Source organism: Salvelinus sp. IW2-2015, linkage group LG30, assembly GCF_002910315.2.
Source record: "Salvelinus sp. IW2-2015 linkage group LG30, ASM291031v2, whole genome shotgun sequence".
Taxonomy (NCBI): domain Eukaryota; kingdom Metazoa; phylum Chordata; class Actinopteri; order Salmoniformes; family Salmonidae; genus Salvelinus; species Salvelinus sp. IW2-2015.
In genome coordinates, this window is record NC_036869.1 from 2472430 (window position 1) to 2492845 (window position 20416).

General features: G+C 42.2%; 1 protein-coding gene across 1 annotated transcript in view; it reads right to left on the reverse strand.

Moving 5' to 3' along the window:
* Nucleotides 1-625: 625 nt before the first annotated feature.
* LOC111954776 (VPS50 subunit of EARP/GARPII complex) overlaps nucleotides 626-20416 on the reverse strand; it is a 66184-nt gene continuing 46393 nt past the window's right edge. Inside the window, exons 5-9 of the mRNA XM_023974691.2 lie at nucleotides 17501-17554; nucleotides 2154-2224; nucleotides 1795-1912; nucleotides 1305-1340; nucleotides 626-819 (exon numbers count right to left, since the gene is read on the reverse strand). Of these exons, the coding sequence (XP_023830459.2) occupies nucleotides 685-819; nucleotides 1305-1340; nucleotides 1795-1912; nucleotides 2154-2224; nucleotides 17501-17554 (414 nt within the window). The 3' untranslated portion in view covers nucleotides 626-684. The remainder of the gene's footprint in view (nucleotides 820-1304; nucleotides 1341-1794; nucleotides 1913-2153; nucleotides 2225-17500; nucleotides 17555-20416) is intronic.

Here is a 20416-nt window from a genome sequence, read left to right on the forward strand (position 1 = left end):
TGTTCTTCCAGGCATGACAACGACCCGGAAACACCACAGCAGGGCAACTAAGGATGTTGCCTCCGCTAAGAAGCATGCCTCAGTCTGGAGTGGCTGCCCAGTCTCCAGACCTGACCCAATAGAAAATCTTTGGAGGGAGCTGAAAGTCCGTTTGCCAGCGACAGCCCCAAAACCTGAGGATCTGGAGAAGGTCTGTATGGAGGAGTGGGCAAAATCCTGCGCGTGTGTGCAAACCTGGTCAAGAACTACAGGAAACGTATGATCTCTGTAATGCACACAAGTTTTCTGGTACCATTCTCTCTTTTACGCTGCTACTACTCTCTGTTATTATCTATTCATAGCCACTTTAATAACCCTACCTGCATGTACATAATTATCTCAATTACCTTGACACCGGTGCCCCTGCACACTGACTCTGTACCGGTACACCCTGTATATAGCCTCCACATTGACTCTGTACCGTAACACCCTGTATATAGCCTCCACATTGACTCTGTACCGTAACACCCTGTATATAGCCCCACTATTGTTATTTTACTGCTGCTCTTTAATTATTATCTCTTACTTTTTTTTTGTATTTTCTGCATTGTTGGTTAAGGGCTTGTAAGTAAGCATTTCACTGTATTCGGCACATGTGACAGATATCATTTTATTTGATTCGAGTAGTTGTAATCTTAACATACCTTATGCAGCTGTAGTGTTTGAATGTGCTGTAGTAGTTGTAATCTTAACATACCTTATGCAGCTGTAGTGTTTGAATGTGCTGGCAGCCTTCTGACATTCCAGACACAACTGGATAGCACCAGGATAGTCCTCCTCCTACAGGACAGAGAGAGACACAAACCAAGAACGAGAATATCAGACATTAAACTGACTCTGTCAAACATCATTTGGTTGGTTAAAGACTAGGGCTAACTTCCTGATTAGTACATATTTTCGTGTATACAAGAATATTCAAACATATTGTGTTGAAGTAAGCCAGACTGAAAAAAAAGTTTCATAACCACTACTAAACCCATTACTCTAACATGGGCTACATGTAGTATGTAGCTTGGTCTTGGTGGGATAACTCAGAGCGTCAGCTCTTTTCGATCCTATGGGCTACAACTAAATACTTCTCATTTGTTTATCTGTCGCTAGCCTTACAATCTACTGAAATCTATGGCTATGGTGACATTAGCAGGAATGAGTCAAGGATGGTCTGCCATTACAAATGGGATTCAGGGATTCATGACGATCTGAATTTAATAACCGAGCTTCATCTAAACTCAGCTTCCTAAAGCCCCCGTGAGTGAGTCTCTTACCTCCAGCATCTCACTGAGTCGAACATCAGTCCTTTGCTGTAAAACAACAAGCGAAACAGTTCAAGTGATACTTCGGGATTTTGGCAATTAGGGCCTTTATCTACTTACCCAGAGTCAGATGAACTAGTGGATACTATTTCTAAGTCTCTGTGTGCAGTTTGAAGTAAGTTGTTAACTAGCACAACTGCTAACTAGCCTTAGCGAAATTATGAAGTCTTGTTAAGATTATGCTAACGTTAGTTAGCATTGGCTCACCAACCTCCTCTAACTTCCTTCATACTGGACAGAGACATAAAAATGGTATCCACAAGTTTATCTACTTCCTCAGAGTCGAATGAAGGGCCGCATGGTCATCTTTATCAAGAACCACAACCTAAATGTTGACACTCAATTACAAAATAAGTAACATCCCACAACTGAATTGTGTTGCATATAGATATCAATATGTCTGTATCAGGATTTAAAGCAACAAGGTGACTTGGACAGTTACCAGGGTCTTGATAGTCCTCAGTGACTTCAGCAGCCCTGTGAGCAGGTGTCTCCTCCTCTGATTGGCTAGGAGCCCCAGGCTGGCCTCGGTGAAGTCCTCCTTTGAAATACTCAGCTGCCTGGAACCAGGAAGTGACATCATGAAACATTTACCATCCTGGCACAGTTCTGTTAAGAGTAGTCTCAAAATGCTTCGCAACTCTGACTGAATTGAAGAACAGGTAAACTTGTTGTACATGTACACAGTGGGAATGATATTAATTAGCAGGCTTAATGCTGAGAGGAATATTCAACCACAAGCATCCCCAATGGAAGAGAACAAGCTTTGAGAGGGAGGGTGGGTCACATCTGAGTACTTACCTCCTAGCATTGGTGCAGATCACTGCAGCCAGCTGTAGATTGGTTTGTAATGACGTCACCCTCTCCAACTCCTGCAGAAAACAAGAGATCCATTCACATTGAGTGACCAATCACAATTCACACAGCAACCAAAGTTACTCTTTCTTTAACAGTCCACTCTGCACATCGTAAAATGTTACGGTACAGTACAGAAGATAACAATTGAGTTGAATGCTAGCTGGAATAGGACTGTGTATAATAAAGGGTTACTGTAACTTTTAAAGTCAGTTGAATTGTCTCTCATCTGCTCCAGTTTCCTGTGAGCCCCATCTGTCACTAATGGGTGAATCAGGGAGAATCATTCCCCTACACAGGGTAAGAAACGTTCTTCTGTTTCTCTTGCGTACCCCACTGTGACCCATGAGAAAACACCACATTCTCCTCCATCCATTGTCTCTATTCAGTACCAGTGCCTCACTGGCAAAGGCCTCAACATATCAACCCTACGGGGTGTGTTTGTGCATGAGTGTGTCATAATATCAAAAACACAAACATTCCCAGAGAAATGGAAGAGTTCTGTAATGGAAAGAGGAAATTAGTGGTTTCCATTGGTTTTACATGGAAAAGGCCAACCCAACAGCGACCTCTCAAAGAACAAACATGCCCTCAGCTACTGGTGGATACACTGAACAGTGATATTCTGACTTGTTTTTTGAAGAGCCAGCTGTCATCGCCTTGAGGTGAGAGCGCACGCTAACTAACCTTATCTTAGGCGAACATTATTGGGGCTGATCAACGACTCAAAGAGGCAGCATTCAGAGAAAGACAACACACACTGTCATGTTAAAAACAACTATTTGGTGAGGGAATACGAGGTGGAAAATTGATTCAGCGCAGTAGATAAAGAGGGACAAACAGAGAAGCGGCTCTTACGTCAGAACAGACGTCTAAACAAACAATCCCATTCAAACTGGATAGAGAATAGCCTCCTGACGGGCTTGATCAGTTGACATAAAACAAGTCACAAACAACTCCTTGTTTAAGGGCATGGATGCTGTTAACCTCATGAAGTGAGGGAAATATAAGGCCTATTGCTACATGCACGTGGACACGACTCAGGCTGTACCCAAACCCTCTCCCAGATCAACTGAATGACCATACACCATCAAACATAATGCAGATCCGTGTTGCCTAGACACAACTAGACACTTCATTTTCAACCCATCTAAATCTTGTTTTTTTGTACTGCAATTCAGCTTTTAGCTGCAAATATGTACAAGATCAAATAACCCTTATGCAGTACAGTAGACCTTACATGATGAGCAATAGAGTTGCAAGGACCGACATATCGTTGCCTGTAGCTGAACAGTATGAATGTAGTATTTTCAGAGCAAGTTAAACAACATGCATTAGTAATGCTGAACAAAGTGTCCTTGGACGTGCCCTTGTCCAAAGGGTGGAGTGGTCTAGTGGCAGCCCTGCTGAGTCACTGAGAATTAAGACCTAGTGACTCACCGCGGCACAGTCACATCATTAGTGAGACCGACCAGTAAGCCAAGATTCTTGCTAATACCCAGGCCAGTGGCCCTAAATCCCATTGTAAAACCTGAAGCTAGCTACAGCTCTCGGGTCTCGCCTGCACCCCAATGGCAGCCAAGGTTAAGGCCTTAAGTCCAGTGAATCATCAGAAAACTCCCTAGCATGACAATTAGGTTTTCAGTGGTATAATTTGTGTCTGTGAAAGAAGCAGTGTGTGTGGAATGCAAGCTAAATACAGAAAAACACCAGAAACACACACCTATACTGTACTTCCTGACTGAGCAAATGGAAGCCGTAGCCCAACACCCGGTCCCGTCAGCCGTTTGCGCTCGAATGGCTGAGACACACAGGCCGGCGAGGGGTCTCTACTATAGAGTTGACAAATCTTTCTAACCATTTATACCTCTGTTTGGAGACAGATCTATTTAGCTGACCCAGCAGATCTGATAGAACATCCCCATCGGGTTACAGAGAGACAGAGACACACATACCTCTGTCCTATCTCCCACCCTCCCAGGAGTAAACCTGTCCGTTAGCGAGCTGACAACCACAGCAGCAGATGTTTTATTGTATTTATTTAACCTTTGTTTAACTAGGCAAGTCAGTTAAGAACAAATTCTAATTTACAATGACGGCCTAGGAACAGTGGGTTAACTGCCTTGTTCAGGGGCAGAGTAACAGATTTCTACCTTGTCAGCTCTGGGATTTGACCAAGCAACCTTTCAGTTCCTGTTCCAACGCTCTACCGCCCCAAGCAGATACTGTAGCTTCTAAAAACACAGTGGTGCAAAAGGCCAATTCAACCCCTCAAAATACTATGATATAGGTAGAAGTCATCCACAAGGATGACTGGGGCAATAATACCTTTCTCAAGCGACCCAGGACCTGGGCGGAAATTGAAGATTATGAGATTTGATGGGAAGCAAATGACACTCGATGGGCTGTTCACCATTCGGCTGTACTTCTAAAGTGGTGGACTGCATCCCAATGGTGTAGTAGAGGATATACGCAGGCATACGCCGATTACCCACTTGTCTTTCAGTGGGCATTGCGTATACTCCCTTCTTAATCCCCACTGATATGTATCACAGTAGTGTGATGGAAGTAGACGCCATATCAATTAATAAGACAGATGGAACAGATCACGATGTTTAGCTTAAAAATGTGGATTATTTCTTCACATTTTAGGCGCAGCAATGTGCACACGGCAGTAGGCCTACATTTCCATGGTGGGATTGTGGCTATAGGCTGCTTTGAAGCAAGCTAAGACACGCTTCATAATAGGAAGTCAAACGTCCAGGTTTCAAACAATTAAGGAACAGGAACAATATAGCGATGATAATGATAGACCTAACCGTCTTCTGGTAGATGGAAAGGCTCTCTCAAAAACCTCAACCTCAATCCAGAGGTAATTTCTTTTGCAAACTCCATCTCATGTGACAGAAACAGCTAACCAAACAACAGAGCTAGGTGTCAGCACACTTGAATTGAAAGGGTAAAAGTAATTTCTTAGATTTTTCCCAGACCTTAAAAATGGTCTCCCGATGTGGTTCAAGCTTTGTTGTTGAGTTAGAACATACATTTTTGTTGTTTTTATGTAAAGATTGTGGCTGAGAGCGAAGACATGATAAAAAATAAATACTCACTTAAAAGCCTAACTTACGTTTCAATAGTAGGCCTACTATTAGCCTACCGCACAGTACAGTTTGGGTTGGACTGACTGAAAGACCAATATGGGACTCACCATTTTAGGTCGTTCAGAGTGTATGTCACCGTTTCTCATATTTTTCACGCCGGGTGGGCCATTTCAGACATTTTTGCCGACATTCAGGAGACATGAAGGTCATCCTCTGAGATGTTTGGACATAGTAACTGTTCTGTATTCATGTATGCCACCGCCCCCAACACACTGACTACACATTGCCCTGGATCCTGTCCCATTGAAATAAATGGTTGTATGTGTGTGGGGGGAAATGTGACTGCTCAGAAAAATGTGTTGCAATCAAAAACAGCACACACATACACACTCCGTTCTCCAATCCCATCCAAGAAGGGCGAGAGATCATGTTTAATTTACAGTTCCAAGTAGCTAGCTGCTCAATTTACCAAACTGATCCAATGCCATCAAACTCTGAATCAGAATCATTTTTTTGGCCAATTACATCTACACAGGTGCTGCCAGCAGTAGACAATCTACAGACAGAATACAGACACACAGTCAACATACACAATATAAATACAGTAAACATAAAACCATTTATTTTATACATGACCCTAAGCATGATGGGATGTTAATTGCTTAATCAACTCAGGAACCACACCGGTGTAAGCACCTGCTTTTAATACACTTTGTATCCCTCATTTACTCAACGGTTAACATTATTTTGGCAGTTACCTGTATCCATAGATGCAGAGGGAGGAATAGAGCACATAGTGCTGTTCAGAGGTGTACATAGTGCTAATGCAGTATAGGGCAGTTATTAGTATTACAGGTCATTGATGGAAGGTGCAGTGATCGGCTCAACGCAAAGTCTATTACACCCCATGAGCCCGTTGGTGAGGGCCACAGCACCAACAGGGAAGACAAAGCACTAATAGCAACATCTATGGCGGCTCAACGCAAAGTCTCGCACCGAAAAAAAATAATGAAAAACAACTGTCCAAGTCCATTTCATTCCTTTGTCAGCATTGTATTACCTGACAACGTATCGGGGGGGGGGGGGGGGGGGGAATTCATTAGGATGCAGGCTATGACTCTGGTACCAATCTCTTTCTCCCTGACAATCTCCCGCTCTCTCAGACATTGGCTAGTTTGGCCACTCAATTATAGGGCTTCTGTTTTAAGTTGGCCGATAAGCATCGCGGTAGGGCAGCTCCCATTTTAAATCACCAATCCCGTTTTTTCAACAATATATCAAACTGTGACGGCTCCATCACATCTGGAGCCGAGGATAAGGTTCAGCCAACACGGCTTTAACAGACCGCCTAGCCACTCTCAAAGGGCGACTAGGAGGGAGAAATGACACGTCAAGCAATCTTACCTTAGCCTGAGACTTAAACTGACAGTTACCATGGATCCCCTAACATCACACTGTTGATTCAGTATTGACTGGAGAGGCTGAAACACACAGAACACATCACGGGTGACTGGGCTGGCAGTTCCTGTCATGATAAATGTGGCACCCGCTGTTTCAGTGTGACTGCAGGTGTCCGGGGTGTCGGGGTGTCGGCCTAACCACGACCTTTGCGTCTGGCTATCCCCACAGGGGGAAGAGCAGAACCCACTCAGGACAAGCTACAGCAGCAGGACAGTGGGGGTCAAACTGCTCTCACCACATGCCATCATGACCTCTACAGTCAGCATGCCATTTATCTACATCTAGACCACATACAGTGGGGAGAACAAGTATTTGATACACTGCCGATTTTGCAGGTTTTCCTACTTACAAAGCATGTAGAGGTCTGTAATTTTTATCAGAGGTACACTTCAACTGTGAGAGACGGAATCTAAAACAAAAATCCAGAAAATCACATTGTATGATTTTTAAGTAATTAATTTGCATTTTATTGCATGACATAAGTATTTGATCACCTACCAACCAGTAAGAATTCCGGGTCTCACAGACCTGTTAGTTTTTCTTTAAGAAGCCCTCCTGTTCTTCACTCATTACCTGTATTAACTGCACCTGTTTGAACTCGTTACCTGTATAAAAGACACCTGTCCACACACTCAATCAAACAGACTCCAACCTCTCCACAATGGCCAAGACCAGAGAGCTGTGTAAGGACATCAGGGATACAATTGTAGACCTGCACAAGGCTGGGATGGGCTACAGGACAATAGGCAAGCAGCTTGGTGAGAAGGCAACAACTGTTGGCGCAATTATTAGAAAATGGAAGAAGTTCAAGATGACGGTCATCACCCTCGGTCTGGGGCTCCATGCAAGATCTCCCTCTGTGGGCATCAATGATCATGAGGAAGGTGAGGGATCAGCCCAGAACTACACGGCAGGACCTGGTCAATGACCTGAAGAGAGCTGGGACCACAGTCTCAAAGAAAACCATTAGTAACACACCATGCCGTCATGGATTAAAGTCCTGCAGCGCACGCAAGTCCCCTGCTCAAGCCAGCGCATGTCCAGGCCCGTCTGAAGTTTGCCAATGACCATTCTGATGATCCAGAGGAGGAATGGGAGAAGGTCATGTGGTCTGATGAGACAAAAAATAGAGCTTTTCGGTCTAAACTCCACTCGCCGTGTTCGAGGAAGAAGAAGGATGAGTACAACCCCAAGAACACCATCCCAACCGTGAAGCATGGAGGTGGAAACATCATTCTTTTGGGGATGCTTTTCTGCAAAGGGACAGGACGACTGCACCGTATTGAGGGGAGGATGGATGGGGCCATGTATCGCGAGATCTTGGCCAACAACCTCCTTCCTTCAGTAAGAGCATTGAAGATGGGTCGTGGCTGTTCTTCCAGCATGACAACGACCCGAAACACACAGCCAGGGCAACTAAGGAGTGGCTCCGTAAGAAGCATCTCAAGGTCCTGGAGTGGCCTAGCCAGTCTCCAGACCTGAACCCAATAGAAAATCTTTGGAGGGAGCTGAAAGTCCGTATTGCCCAGCGACAGCCCCAAAACCTGAAGGATCTGGAGAAGGTCTGTATGGAGAGAGTGGGCCAAAATCCCTGCTGCAGTGTGTGCAAACCTGGTCAAGAACTACAGGAAACGTATGATCTCTGTAATTGCACACCAAAGTTTCTGTACCAAATATTAAGTTCTGCTTTTCTGATGTGTCAAATACTTATGTCATGCAATAAAATGCAAATTATTTACTTAAAAATCATACAATGTGATTTCTGGATTTTTGTTTTAGATTCCGTCTCTCACGGTTGAAGTGTACCTATATAAAAATTACAGACCTCTACATGCTTATAAGTAGGAAAACCTGCAAAATCGGCAGTGTATCAAATACTTGTTCTCCCCACTGTATGTCAGAGTCAAGGCCCGCGGGCCACATCCGGCCCGCGAGAAGGTTTTTTACGGCCCCTGGATGATCTTGATTATTATTAGAACCGGCCCGCCGACCGCAGCAAGCCGGCAGCCCGCAGATCTTTTACACGCACCAATACTACATTTCCCACAATGCAACGGTGACGCACCGAGCAGTAGGCTGCTTCATTTCAATATTTATTGGCACAGCAGTCGTCAGCATCACAGTAAAATTAACTTTCAGATACCCATCAAAAATGGCAAAACGGAAGGTGGACACTGAGAACCGGGGGTTTCAAACAAGGTGGGAGTCGGAGTATATGTTCACGGAGGTAGCTGGAAAACCTGTGTGTCTTCTGTGTGGAGAAAGTGTGGCGGTACTGAAAGAGTATAATCTGAGACGACATTATGAAACGAAACACGCGGACAAAAACAAGAATATGGACATGGAACAAAGGCTACAAAAGGCAGAGGAATTAAAACGAGGCCTCAAATCTCGACAGGCTCTGTTCAAAAAAGCCAAATCACAAGGCCAGGCTGCTGTCAAGGCCAGTTTTATTTTGGCAGAAGAGATCGCTAAATCAGCCCGGCCATTTCGAGGGGGATTTCATCAAAAACTGCATGATTAAAGTTTGTGACGAAGTTTGCCCAGAAAAAAGGCAACTCTTTTTAAATGTGAGTCTGAGCAGAAACACCATTGCCGAAGAGTAGACCAGTTGTCCATCAATCTAAAAGAGCAGCTTGTGAAAAGGGAAAAGATTTCATTGCATATTCCTTGGCTTGGATGAGAGCACCCACATTTCTGACATTGCCCATGGTCAATTTTCATCCGCGGAGTGGACTCCAGCCTAAGCGTGGACAGAGGAGTTTTTGGCTTTACGTCCTATGCATGGCACAACTACGGGGCATGATTTGTATGAAGAGTGTCAAGATGTGTAAATGAGATGGAGCTGCCTTGGGAAAAACTTGTGGGTTTGACAACCGACGGAGCACCTGCGATGTGTGGACACAGGAGCGGACTGGTGGCGAAGATACGGGAAAAGATGCAAGAGGAAAACGCGACAGGTGAGCTGACAGCTTATCATTGTATCATACACCAGGAAGCGTTGTGCGGTAAAGCCTTGAAAATGGAGCATGTAATGAGCATCATCACGCGCACAGTTAACTTTATCAGAGCCAAAGGTTTGAATCACCGCCAGTTCAAGGCATTTCTGACGGAGTTTGAAACGGAGCATGGTGATTTGCCTTACACACAGAGGTGCGATGGCTAAGCCAGGGAAAGGTGCTTCAAAGATGTTTCGAGCTTCGTGAGGAGATTTGTCTGTTCTTGGACAGCAAAGGGAAAGACACAACACAACCCCGAGACGAAATGTTTCTGTGTGAAATGGCTTTTCTGTGGGACATTACGAGTCATCTGAATGCAATGAACTTGCAGCTGCAGGGTCGGGATCATGTCATCTCTGATATGTACAGTACAGTGAAGGCATTTAAAACCAAACTGACTCTGTGGGAGACGCAGATGCGGAAAGAAAAATTTGAGCCACTTTCCCAGCTGCCAGACCATGAAAGAGAAGCTCTCTACCAGTGCGTTCCCGAGCGCACAGTTGCTGATAAAATAGGTATGCTTGCCGCTGACTTTCGACGCCGATTTGCTGACTTTGAAGCACAAAAAAGCAGGTTGGAACTGCTCGGTAACCCATTTGCTGTTGACGTGGAAAGCTCACCACCAAACCTCCAAATGGAGTTGATTGACCTCCAATGCAATGATGCACTGAGGGCAAAATATGCGGCAGTTGGGTGCTGCGGAGTTCGCCCGTTTCCTCCCCGACACAATGCCCCAGCTGCGCCATCCAGGCTGCTCAAACGTTGTCTATGTTTGGCAGCACATACCTGTGTGAACAACTGTTTTCTTTGATGAACCTGAACAAAACATCACACAGAAGTCGACTTACTGCTGAACAACCTCCACTCAATTCTGAGGATTTCCTCAGCTCAGAGCCTTACCCCGAACATTGATGAACTTGTGGAAAAGATGGGACACCACCAAGTATCACCCTCAACCTCAAACAAGTGAACATTACTGTGCAATCACATATTTAGAGTTTTTACTCAGTTCAAGTTTAAAAGTTAAAGTTTAATATTTGTTTTCACTGCATGTTACTTCTCCTTAAACAAAGTGTTGTTTTTGATTAATAGATTTTTGCACTTTATTTTATTGTATTTTCAATCCAATTATATTTTAAAATATTTCAGTTGAGTGGATGATAGAAAATTGCTATTATTGTTTTTTTCTTTGAAGTAAATTAGCCCACTTTTGCTAAAATAGAAAATATAGGCTACTGATGGTGCCTTGAATACCGGTTTCTTTCATTTAATGTTCATGTTATGGGGATTTTATATAAAGGAAATTTGTCTTTTGTGTCTGTTGAAAATTAAAGATTACTGACAGAGCCATAAGAAATATATGCTTTATTTATCTGATCATATTGGAATATATTTGTTAGGTTTTCAGTAGGTTCAATTAGGTTCACTAGACTATATGCGTCATTTAAAAAAATTTCAATGAACATTCGAACAGTCCGGCCCTCGGCTTGTAGCTAAATTTTTTATTTGGCCCTCCGTCCATTTGACTTTGACACCCCTGATCTAGACTATATCTCATTACTTACTATCACGCATAGCTAGACTACATATCGCACCATACAATCAATATATAACACCAATATAATACATAGCTAGACTACATATCGCCACAAATCAATATTAACACCTATATAATTCATAGCTAGACTACATATCGCCATTCAAACAACATATATTACCTATATAATATCATAGCTAGACTACATATCGCCATACAAAAACAACATATATTACCTATATAATATCATAGCTAGACTACATATCGCCATACAAAACAACATAATTACCCATATAAATATCATAGCTAGACTACATATCGCCATACAAACAATATAATATTATAGCTAGACTACATATCGCCATACAAACTATATATAATATAATATTATAGCTAGACTACATATCTCTATACAAATGATATAATATTATAGCTAGACTACATATCGCCATACAAACGATATAATATAATATTATAGCTAGACTACATATCTCTATACAAATGATATAATATTATAGCTAGACTACATATCGCCATACAAACGATATAATATAATATTATAGCTAGACTACATATCGCCACACAAATTATATAATACCTATACTACATATCGCCATACAAACAATATAATACCTATATAATATTATGTCATAGGTAGGCTATATATTGCCATACAAACTATATAACACCTATATAATATTATAGCATAGCTAGGCTATACACAGCCATACAAGTATATAATATAATAGCATAGCTAGAGTATATATAGCCATAGAATCTATATAATATTATAGCATAGCTAGGCTATACATAGCCAATCAAACGATATAAAAGTGAAAAAAAATGTTAATTGAAATGTTAGCACATTTCTTGAAAATCAATGTTAGAAATATCTTTATTTACATAAGTATTCACATCCGAAGTACTTTTGGCGGAGATTACAGCTTTGAGTCGTCTTGGGTATGTCTGTGTCAGCTTTGCACATCTGGATTTGGGGATTTTCTCCCATTATTCCTGGCAGATTTTCTCAAGCTCTGTTAAGTTACATGGGGAGAGGCAGTGAACAGCAATCTTCAAGTCTTTCCACAGATTTACAGTGGGATTCAAGTCTGGTGTTTGGCTGGGCCACTCAAGGACCTCCCCATTAGTTCTCAAGCCATTCAAGCGTTGCTTTGGCTGTTTGGAGTCATTGTTGGAATGTAAATCTCAGCCCCAGTCTAAGGTTGTTTGCACTCTGAAGCAGGTTCTCATCAAGGATTTGGCTCCATTCAATGACAGGTGATGAGCTGTGCCTGTCTTTCTCCAGGACATTGCGCTTTGCATTGCGCTTCGCATTCAGACCAGAGTAAAATGTTTCATCAGACCACATCTTTTTTATCTTATGCTCTCAGAGTCTTTCACGTCATGTGCCTTTTTCTCAGGAGTGGGTTACGTCTGGCTACTCTCCCATGAAGCCTAAATTGCTGAAGTGCTGTAGAGACTGTTGTCCTTCTGGCAGGTTCAACCATTTCAGCCAAGGAACTGTGTAGTTCTGTCAGAGTGGTCATTGGGTTCTTGGTTACCTACCTGATCAAGGTCTTTCTTGGCCGGTAGCACTGTTTGGTCAAACGGCCAGCTCTAGTCTGGGTAGTTCCCTATGTTTTCAATTTTCCAATGATGGAGACTGCTGTATTCTTGGAAACTTTCAACAATCTAGAAATTGTGTTATACACTTCACGAGATACAATTCGGAAAGTATTAAGACCACATGACTTTTTCCACATTTTGATACGTTACAGCCTTATTCTAAAATGGATTCCCCAAAGAATTTCAGCAGCAATCTACACACAATACCACATAATGACAAAAAAGAAAACTGGTTGATACATTTTTGCTAAATTATTAAAAATAAACTGAAATACCGTATTTATGCAAGTACACTTTGCTATGAGACTCAAAATTGAGCTCCGGTGCATCCTGTTTCCACTGATCATCCTTGAGATGTTTCTACGACTTGGAGTCCAGCTGTGGTAAATTCAATTGATTGGACACGATTTAGAAAGGCACACACCTGTCCCACAGTTGACAGTGCATGTCAGAGCAAAAACCAAGCCATGAGGTCAAAGGAATTGTCTGTAGAGCTCCGAGACAGGATTGTTTAGAGGTACAGATTTGGGGAAGGGTAACAAAATATTTCTGCAGTATTGAAAGTCCAAGAACACAGTGACCTCCATCCTTCTTAAATGGAAGAAGTTTGGAACCACCAAGACTCCTCCCTAGAGCGGACCGCCCGCCCAAACTGTGGTCAGGGAGGAGACCAAGAGCCCGTTGGCCACTGACAGAGCTCCAGAGTTCCTCTGTGGAGATGGGAGCACCTTCCAGAAGGACAACAATCTCTGCAGCACTCCATCAAACAGGCCTTTATGGTAGAGTGGCCAGACGGAAACCACTACTCAGTAAAAGGCACATGACAGCCCGCTTGGAGTTCGCCAAAAAGGCACCTAAAAACTGTGACCATGAGAAACAAAATTCTCCGGCCTGATGAAATCAAGATTAAACTCTTTGGCCTGAATGCAAAGCGTCACGTCTGGAGAAAACCAGGCACCGCTCTTCACCTGGCCAATACCACAGTGAAGCATGTTGGCAGCATCATGCTATGAGGATGTTTTTCAGCGGTAGGGACTGGGAGACTAGTCAGGAAACAAGGGAAAGATGAACAGAGCAAAGTACAGAGAGATCGTTGATGAAAACCTGCTCCAGAGCGCTCAGGACCTCAGACTGGGGCGAAGCTTCACCTTCCAACAGGTCAACGACCCTAAGCACACAGCCAAGACAACGCAGGAGTGGCTTCGGGACAAGTCTTTGAATGTCTTTGAGTGGCCCAGCCAGAGCCCGGACATGAACCCGATCGAACATCTCTGGAGACCTGAAAATAGCTTTGCAGCGACACTCCTCATCTAACCTAACAGAGCTCGAGATTATTTGCAGAGAGGAATGGGAGAAACTCCCCAAATACAGGTGTGCCAAGCATCATACCCAAGAAGGCTGTAATCGGTGCCAAAGGTGCTTCAACAAAGCACTGAGTAAAGGGTCTCAATACTTATGCAAATGTGATATTTCCGGGGTTTTGTCATTATGGGGTATTGTGTGCAGATTGATGAGGGGGAAAAAACTATTTAATCCATTTTAGAATAAGTAACGTAACAAAATGTGGAAAAAGTGAAGGGGTCTGAATACGTTCCGAATGCACTGTAATTACTGTACATTGGTAACCAGTTTAATTGCAATAAGGCACCTAGGGGGTTGAGGTATATGGCCAATATAACTGGCCTTCTTCAGACTAGTTGAGTATCTGGAGCATTTGTGGGTTAGATTACAGGCTCAAAATGTCCAGAAACAAAGACCTTTCTTCTGAAACTCGTCAGTCTATTCTTGTTCTGAGAAATGAAGGCTATTCCATGCGAGAAAATGGCAAGAAACTGAAGATCTCGTACAACGCTGTGTACTACTCCCTTCACAGAACAGCGCAAACTGGCTCTAACCAGAATAGAAAATAGGAGTGGCAGGCCCCGGTGCACAACTGAGCAAGAGGACATTAGAGTGTCTAGTTTGAGAAAACAGACGCCTCACAAGTCCTCAACTGGCAGCTCCATTAAATAGGACCCGCAAAACACCAGTCTCAACATCAACAGTGAAGAGGCGACTCCGGGATGCTGGCCTTCTAGGCAGAGTTGCAAAGAAAAATACATATCTCAGACTGGCCAATAAAAATAAAAGTTTAAGATTGGCAAAAGAACACAGACACTGGACAGAGGAACTCTGCCTAGAAGGCCAGCATCCCGGAGTCGCCTCTTCACTGTTGACGTGGAGTTTGGTGTTTCGCTGAGTTTAGAAGGATGCTATACTAAGCCTACTGATAATGACATTACTTATTATTATAAAGATGATCTTAATAATAACAAGAAGGAGATCAAGAAATAATGAGGGTTATTATTAGAAATATTATTTTTCTGACAATTTGGAACAATGTAAACACTAAAAATATATAAATAAAACCAGTGAGGCTGGTCTAACAAAAATAAAGTATAAAGCCTTTATTGCAGCATAGCAAAGATTAAAAACAGACAATTTGTGAAATTGTTGCTCAAGGCTTGGTGCTCACGGAATCAGTAGGCTATTAAACACTCAACAGAAGCAGGACGTCTTATTTCTGTAGATATATTGATGATTTATAAAGCCAGGCACATTTAACAGTTAGGCTATTGATTATAGCTGCAGCTGTACATAGTCCATCTGTAAATAGCCTACCCAATCTACCTACCTCATCCCCATACTGTTTTTATTTTATTTACTTTTCTGCTCTTTTGCACACCAGTATCTCTACTTGCACATGATCATCTGATGATTTATCACTCCAGTGTTAATCTGCTAAAATTGTAATTATTCGCTCCTACGGCCTACCTCCTCATGCCTTTTTCACACACACTGTATATAGACTTTCTTTTTTATACTGTATCATTGACTTGTATATTGTGCTATTGGTTTGTTTATTGTTTACTCCTTTGTGTAACTCTGTGTTGTTGTCTGTGTCACACTGCTTTGCTTTATCTTGGCCAGGTCGCAGTTGCAAATGAGAACTTGTTCTCAACTAGCCTACCTGGTTAAATAAAGGTGAAATATATATATTTTTTTAATAAAATAGACCTAATTAAGTTGGGATTTCCTCTCTCCTCACTTTTCTTAGACAATAAGACATGGGCTGTTTCCTCATCTCCTAACTCTGCTGCTGCCTCCACTGCATTGTTCTCAACACCAATATGCTGGTTAACTTTTCTTTATGCACATAGCAACATGGTCTAGGAAAAGGCTCCAATTCAACAGCGCACTGATCTGTTTCAGAACCGCGGACAGCAACCACTATCCAACGCGGGAGAAAGTGCATCTGTTATAAAAAATGTATTGTACCATTGTTCCTATGTAATATAACCATATACAATTTCAGTAGCACGTCTTAGAGTGATGGACTGTGCCATCCCCACAGCCTCCACAATGGATCAGTCCACTCAGACAGGTGTCTTGTAAACCATAATTATTTTAATTTTTTTTGCTACTGCTCGACTAAAATCTTGGTCGACCAACAGCCTATCGACCAAACAATCAACTAAATGGGGTCAGCCCTAATACTAACTAAACCATTCAGCTGTGGTGCACAGCCTGACAGGTATGAATCCCCAGTTGGCCTGATCAAAGTCGTTTACTGTCCGACCGTGAACACCTCGTATACATCTGAAAGAGCTCCCACTAAGAGGAGCATGGGGATACAGACGCCCAACTACACACGCTTTTTCAGTCTTCTCCCTCTCTCTCTCTCCCTCTCACCTCCCTCCTGTCCTTGGCTGAGGCTGTGAACCAAACACAAACAAACTGATTGCTTTAGCGAGGGGATACACACTTACTCACTCGCACATCCACAAGTCACGACGGACAATGTCACCTGATTAGATATATAGCTTGAGATTGTCTTCAGCACCAGTCACTGACAGTCATCATCTACGTTGAGTGATGTTTTACTCAGACGGGTTGGCTGAGAACGTTATGAAAACAATGACTTGTTGGGAATCGTAGGTGGCTCGTTTCAGTTAGTTGTATCTTGTTCTTGATACCATGTCTTGTTTTGAGGTGATTTGACTGATGTCACGTCTATGCTAATATGGCTAAAATTCACTAGCTAACCAACAACTGACAATGTATTTGAGACAAAAAGTGCAACTTTATTTATGTTTTCAATAAAAATTGGAGATTAAATATAGTTTACATGTTGTCAGCATAGTTTTTGTTGCTAAACAACCAACCAAATATTTTTTTTAACCTTTATTTAACTAGGCAAGTCAGTTAAGAACAAATTCTTATTTACAATGACGGCCTACTGGGGAACAGTGGGTTAACTGTCTTGTTCAGGGGAAGAACGACAGATTTGTAGTTTGTCAGCTCAGGGATTCGATCCAGCAACCTTTCGGTTACTGGCCCAACGCTCTAACCACTAGGCTACCTGCCGCCCCGTAATGATAATGCCGGTATATTCCACATTACCTCCTTTGGCATGACTGATTGACAGTTGATATCAATCAGCGTAAATAAACACTGAAAGAGTTTGAGTGAGACTTTAAAATGTATACAGTGTAAGGAAAGGAGGAAGGAAGAATGAAGAAAGCATACCTTAACGTAGGACGGCTGTTTTTCCAGGATAAGATCGGCAACTTTTTTGGAAACCTACAGAGCGAGGACATAAAAAAAATAACCCAGTCAGACGCTTGTAAATGCTATCCCACCTGAGAAACACGGTTATCATACTATGGTAGAGCATGGAGAAAGAATAGATGGCTTTGGTGTCTATCTATAACATAAGTCTTTAACCAAGAGGATTCTCACAATGTGTAATATCTGTATTGTTGATCCAACCGAGACTGAATTAGCCTACACTTTACTACTAGACTGAACTAGCCTTCACTTTACTACGAGACAATTAGCCTACACTTTACTACTAGACTGAATTAGAACCGCGGACCAGCAACCATAAATCCACGCGGAGAAAGTGCATCTGTTATAAAGAATGTATTGTACATTGCTTCCAATGCTTAATATAACCATTACATTCAGTAGCGCACGTCTTAGAGTGATGGACTGTGCCACTGCCCCACAGCACTCACAATGGATCAGTCCACTCAGACAGGTGTCTTGTACATAATAATTTAATTTTTTTTGCCCTAACGTGCTCGACTAGAAATCTTGGTCGATCCAACAGGCCGGACCTATCGACCAAACAATCAACTAAATGGCGGTCAGCCGACCTAATACTACTAAAACCATCTCAGGGCTTGTGGAGTTTGACCAAGCGAAGCCTGCAGGACTATGAATAAAAAAAAAATAAAGGAAAAAAAACCCCCAGTTCGGCCTGATCAAAGTCGTTTACTGTCCGACCGTGAACACCATCGTTACATCTGAAGAGCTCCCACTAAGAGGAGCATGGGGATACAGACGCCCAACTACACACGTTTTTCAGTCTTCTCCCTCTTCTCTCTCCCCTCTCACCTCCTCCTTGTCCTTGGCTGAGGCTGTGAACCAAACACAAACAAACTGATTGCTTTAGCGAGGGGATACACACTTACTCACTCGCTACATCACAAGTCACCGACGGACAATGTCACCTGATTTAGAATATATAGCCTTGAGATTGTCTTCAGCACCAGTCACTACGAAGTCATCATCTACGTTGAGTGATGTTTTACTCAGACGGGTTGGCTGAGAACGTTATGAAACATGACTTGTTGGGATCGTAGGTGGCTCGTTTCAGTTAGTTGTAATCTTGTTCTTGATACCATGTCTTGTTTTGAGGTGATTTGACTGGATGTCACTCCTATGCTAATATGGCCTAAAATTCACGTAGCTAACCAACAACGACAATGTATTTGAGACAAAAAGTGGCAACTTTATTTTATGTTTTCAAATAATTGGAGATTAAATATAGTTTACATGTTTGTCAAGCATAGTTTTTTTGTTGCTAAACACCAACCAAATATTTTTTTTAACCTTTATTTAACTAGGCAAGGTCAGTTAAGAACAAATTCTTATTTACAATGACGGCCTACTGGGGAACAAGTGGGTTAACTGTCTTGTTCAGGGGAAGAACGACAGATTTGTAGTTTGTCAGCTCAGGGATTCGATCCAGCAACCTTCGGTTCTGGCCCAACGCTCTATACCACTAGGCTACCTGCCGCCGCGTAATGATAATGCGGTAATATTCCACAATACCGTCCTTTGGCATGACTGATTGACAGTGATATCAATCAGCGTAAATAAACACTGAAAAGAGTTTGAGTGAGACTTTAAAATGTATACAGTGTATAGGAAGGGGAAGGATAGAATGAAGAAAGCATAACCTTAACGTAGGACGGCTGTTTTCCCAAGGATAAGATCGGCAACTTTTTTGGAAACCTACAGAGCGAGGACATAAAAAAAATAACCCAGTCAGACGCTTGTAAATGCTATCCCACCTGAGAAACACGGTTATCATACTATGGTAGAGCATGGAGAAAGAATAGATGGCTTTGGTGTCTATCTATAACATAAGTCTTTAACCAAGAGGATTCTCAAATGTGTAATATCTGTATTGTTGATCCAACCGAGACTGAATTAGCCTACACTTTACTAACTAGAGCTGAACTAGCCTTCACTTTTACTACGAGACAATTAGCCTACAACTTTACTAACTAGACTGAATTAGCCTACACTTTACTACGAGACTGAACTAGCCTTCACTTTACTACGAGACAATTAGCCTACACTTTACTACTAGACTGAATTAGCCTACACTTTTACTACTAGACTGAATTAGCTACACTTTACTACAGACTGAACTAGCCTTCACTTTACTACGAGACAATTAGCCTACACTTTACTACTAGACTGAATTAGCCTACACTTAACTTAGCTGAATTAGCCTACACTTTACTACGAGACTGAATTAGCCTACACTTTACTACTAGACTGAATTAGCCTTCACTTTACTACTAGACTGAATTAGCCTACACTTTACTACTAGACTGATATTAGCCTACACTTTACTACGAGACTGAACTAGCCTTCACTTTACTACGAGACAATTAGCCTACACTTTACTACTAGACTGAAATAGCCTACAATTTACTACGAGACAATTAGCCTACCATTTACTACGAGACTGAATTAGCCTTCACTTTACTACTAGACTGAATTAGCCTTCACTTTACTACTAGACTGAATTAGCCTACACTTTACTACTAGACTGAATTAGCCTACACTTTACTACGAGACTGAACTAGCCTTCACTTTACTACGAGACAATTAGCCTACATTTACTACTAAGACTGAAATAGCGTACAATTTACTACGAGACATATTAGCCTACACTTTACTACGAGACTGACTAGCCTTCACTAGTCTTCATTGGTGTTTTCTGAAAAGCAAGGCCTAAAGGAACAAAACGTCAATGTTGCATTGATGAAATGGAATAAGAACGTAAGAAATAACTACCAGGGTGTAGAAATATCTAACCAGGTTGGGTTAACTACCAGGTTGTAGAAATAACTTTACCAG